The sequence below is a fragment of the Lactuca serriola genome, chromosome 9 (assembly GCF_051521515.1).
Source record: "Lactuca serriola cultivar US96UC23 chromosome 9, Lser_US96UC23_V15, whole genome shotgun sequence".
NCBI lineage: Eukaryota > Viridiplantae > Streptophyta > Magnoliopsida > Asterales > Asteraceae > Lactuca > Lactuca serriola.
In genome coordinates, this window is record NC_136416.1 from 2,721,970 (window position 1) to 2,726,756 (window position 4,787).

The window sequence follows — 4,787 nt, forward strand, 5'->3', positions numbered from 1 at the left end:
CTTTAGGTAAATACTTCTTTAGGCATTAGATCTTTCACATTTTGTGCATTAGATATTTCTATTACATATTACTTGTGTTATTGGTATATGACAATACCAATTTGTACCAACCAAACGTACAAATTATATTTGATATGGTATTGATAACTAATTATTTATATCAAGTATAGTTGATACGAAACACGTTTTAGAAAAAAAAATTGATATTGTACCATGTTCACCCATAACTACTATGGATAAATATGTATAAATGAGGGAAAAACAAAAAGTTGTTAGTAAATAGACATTAATTTTAGGAATATGAAAAATCATTTAGTTAAGTAATTATAAGATATAAGTTCTCTTGACTGGTTGTTATTAATTCGTTGAAAGTTGAAAGGTCGTAGATATTTCAAATGAATATAATGCAAGTATTTGACATATCTTGAAGTATATTCACTTGGATTGTTTCTTTTATAAGATTTATTTTTTCATTTTTTTTAGTTTTTTACATTGTAATAGAGCAACTCATCATGCTATTAAAGTTTTCTAATCATATACATTCGAGTAAAATATTCATTAATACTATAATTGCATTTTTATAATTTCAGTTACATACCTGATAATGGAACCGAATAAAAAAATTATAAGATTTTGCAACCTAAGAATATACATGTTCAACTAATTGTAACAAATAAATTTAATAGTCATATTTTGTTTTGCTCCAAACATACAACCATAAATATTTTCTTGAAATCTAAAGAAAGTATAACGGAAAATACGTAAATGTAAATTGAAACCTAACAAATCATCCAAATACCTTTTAGGCTTTCAAAAGCTTGATTATAATATCCACATTTTGTTCTCCCTAACATATTTTATTAGGGCTGTAAACGAACCGAACGAGGGGTTTGTTCATGTTCATTCGTTTAAGTTAACCAAACAAATGAACAAACACAAACGTTTAAACGAACGAGTTTTCTTGTTCATTTTCGTTCGTTTAAGAAATTACATTGTTCATGTTCGTTCGTTTATGTTCGTGAACATGCTAAACGAACAAAGATAAACAAACATATATGAACATAAATGAACATATAATATAGTAATGTAGTCAGACACAATTAAACATATATGAAGATATAAGGAGCTTATATGAACGAACATAAACAAATGTAAACGAACAACATAAACGAACGCTCATGAACATAATTGAACGAACGAGACCATTGTTCATGTTCGTTCGTTTAACTAAACGAACGAGAATTTATGAACATGTTCATTCATATACTAAATAAACGAACATAAATGAACTTCCTGCCGAACGGTTCACGAATAGTTCGTTGAACGTTCAGTTCGTTTACAACCCTATATTTCATCATTCAAACTCTTTCTTTCATTGTGGATAACCAAAAATGAAATAATTTTCTTATATAGACAAAATATTTTAATTAATAAGATAGTTAATTAGCATAAATGTGAGAATTTCAAATTAATATGGTTCAAGATATATATAGATGATTTATCTTAAACCATATCGATTTGAATGATCTCTATTATAAGATTTATAACGATAAAAATAAAGATACTTAATATTACAAATATAATATCATACATATATAAATAAATCTAAACAATGCGAAACTTCATTATCATAGAAATCTTATTCTAAGTCCCTAAACAAGGGGGTGCCTTAAAATTATTGATCAATCCGGCAATGTGTTAGTTAGAGGATTTTAGATCACCCAACTACTACTAAATAAAAAATAATACTAAAAATCGTCACTTGCAGTAGTTCATAAATTTTGGATAGAAAACTCTATCCATGGGAGCAAGGGCATTAAAGTAAATGCATGCGGATGAAAGTGGTGAAGTGCATGTTGTGGATCTTGTCATCTATTGCTTTATTTCCCTTTCTCTCCCTCTTAATCAATTGCTTTCTTTAATGCGTCCTTCCTCTTCCTACATCCCTCCCCTCTCCCCTTCCATCTTTAGCCATTCAACAACCCTCTTCCAGTTTCCCCTTCCATCATCATCATCATATAAACAAGATCATAATGGAAGACTCCATAATTAATGTCTCCAACCATACTCCAGATGTTCAGGCTTCCAAGAAAAGGCAAGTAAACTGCACAGGAGTATTCATCAGGATCAAGAGACTCGTTTGATTCGTTAATTTCCTTTTTACTTGACTTATATATATGACTCTGAAAGCACAAGAATTTCATCTTCTTCTGGTTCTTCTTTTTGCAAGGTAGGAAGGCGGCTGAGAAGATTGTGGTGACAGTGAAGCTTGAAGAAAATGAAGGGAAAAAGAGGAGTGAAAACTCTTCTTCTTGTGATTGTTGGTCTTGGAGGAAATATGGCCAAAAACCCATTAAAGGATCTCCTTATCCAAGGTTCATTCAACACTATCCTCTCTTATTGACTTTGGAAACGTATGTCATTTTCTTGTTTCTGGTGGTTATATATCAAGATTTCTTTTTAGTTCTGAAATCAGAAAGTAACATATTTGATACATGAAGAATCCGAATGAACTCCTATTTTGGGAAGACGGGGTAGCATCTGGCTGTCTAGCGTTCCTATTTTTAGTATGGGTCAATCATTATAACCTTTTACAAAACTGTGATAGATTCCTGGTTAATTTCCCTTGTTATATCTTTCCTGTTGTAGAATTATTTTCCTCTGATATTTTAGCTCGAATCACTTCAATCATACACCAATAGTAGTATGTCTGGTAGTGAAAAAGCAAGGGTAATGGGGTTTCACTGTTTCACCATTAAATACGAGTATTTATTTGAGTGGTTAAAAAGTGTAGGTCCTTTTGTCATCACTCAGTTTCACCAACTCAAATACGCATCAATTATTGATCGTCACAAAGCTGTTGCATTTTGTTCTCTGACTGTAAATTAATTATAACTTTACAGGGGCTACTACAGATGCAGCACGTCCAAAAGTTGTTCGGCCAAGAAACAAGTGGAGTTATGTAGAACAGATGCATCGATGCTCATCATCACTTACACTTCTACTCATAATCATCCAGACCCTACTCTCCCAAAAAAACCCAAAACCAAAATCCTCCATGATTCTATTTCCGAAACGAATACAGCCCCTGATCCACTAGATCAAGAGAACGAAAATCAGAAACCCGTAACTACCATTGCCGTGGAAGATGAAGATGCTACCACCTGCACTGAAAACGATAACTTCCACTACATCCAAACCCCAGAAGACGAAACCCGCTTGACACTAAACCTGGAAAATACATTCTTTGATGAAGAGCCCCTCTCATATCCCAATCTCATGACCTTTTCGGCACCAAAAACCGAAGAAAACGACTTCTATGACGAACTTGAAGAACTACCCATGTCTTCCTCATCGTTCAAGATTTTCATGAGAAGCAATTTTTTTGAGGAGAGAGTTCTTGTTCAACCTCCTTAATCCCAATTGTGTAATTACATCTAGTTAAGTTGTTCATAATATTAGTTAGCTAGTTAATAACATGCTGAAAGGCATCTTATTTAATTTCTCCCTCAACTATAATGTTCACATATATAGTGGATTAGCTAGTGCATGTTAGCTTCCTAGATGTTTGTGTTTTTAATTTAAAAGTTACACGAGGATCACGAGGTCAGAGTGCACACGAGCATATAAGAGGAGCTCTGCTTTTTCTTTCTCGGAGCATAAGTGGGAACACAGTTGTACCATTGGAAGTATGCCCTTTTCTGCACTACAAAAAAAGGTTTTGGCTGTATAGTGCCAGAATCTATCTGCTACGAAGTGGGCGACAAACATTTTGGTTTTGTTGATGTCTTGTTACCACTAGCAGTTGAAGATTCCTATTTTTGCTATATGCCAAATCTAAAACCTCCACAGATTCTTGCATGTTGATTCATAGGTTACTAGAGCCACCAACTATGGTTAGTTTGAGGTGAAAGAATTGATGATTGGACTATCAAGTACCTATATATATCTTACAAATTCTAATGCTTATAACCAAAAAAGACTAATTAAGAGATATCCATCGTGGTAAAGCTTTTTAGTAATTGATATTTGATAAATGATGGCAAAACTCGGTTTGACATACATCCTTGCTAGTTTTGGACCCATAATTCTTCTGACCTTAATTTAATCATATGAATATTTGACCCATGTCTTTTTTTAGATTATAAGCTGGATAGATCAATAGAAGATGTCCTTTTTAGTTGATAAATAAAAAGGGTTAATCATAAAATGAAAGCTGGATAAACGATCATTATGACTGTATTATCTATATCTATATTTATATTTATTTTATACTATAATAAAAGTCGTCCATAATAATATAGTTGAAGATAATTTGTTATCTCAAATCATAATTAGTTTTAACCGGATGACTTTCATGTTCCCTATGTTAATGATATTTATTATTTATTTTTTTTATATCTTTAATATATACATATTAGGTGTGAGACCCGTATGTTATACGGGTTGATTTAAAAAAAATTAAATATTAAATTAAAATTTAATATAAAATATTTTTTAATGTATAATTTTAAAATAAGAAATGAAAAAACTTATTTATTGCAATTTAATATCATATATATGATATTTAATACTTTACATATATAAGTAGATAACTTTAATTTTAAAAATTAAAACAAATCAAAAATTGACAAATGGATAATATTTTTTCAAAAATACCACAAATGACAAGTGTCAAAACTCATGAGAGATTGACATGTGGCAAAAAAAACCTTCATTTATTAAGAAGGATGTTATGGCTATTTTAATTTGAAACCTAAATTACCTTTCATATTTCTTATATTAAC

At 31.1% G+C, this 4,787-nt stretch overlaps 1 protein-coding gene across 2 annotated transcripts; it reads left to right on the forward strand.

Moving 5' to 3' along the window:
- The first annotated feature begins 1,849 nt into the window (after positions 1-1,849).
- LOC145073311 (uncharacterized) lies at positions 1,850-3,563 on the forward strand. 2 transcript variants are annotated; one of them, XM_079019859.1, is made up of 3 exons: positions 1,850-2,099; positions 2,235-2,375; positions 2,904-3,563. In XM_079019859.1, exons 1-3 carry the CDS (start codon positions 2,053-2,055, stop codon positions 3,415-3,417), a joined length of 702 nt encoding a protein of 233 aa, XP_078875985.1. In that variant the 5' UTR covers positions 1,850-2,052; the 3' UTR covers positions 3,418-3,563. The 2 variants fall into 2 exon arrangements, with proteins under 2 accessions (XP_078875985.1, XP_078875984.1); XM_079019858.1 differs by having other exon boundaries at positions 1,851-2,099; positions 2,239-2,375.
- The last annotated feature ends 1,224 nt before the right edge of the window (positions 3,564-4,787 follow it).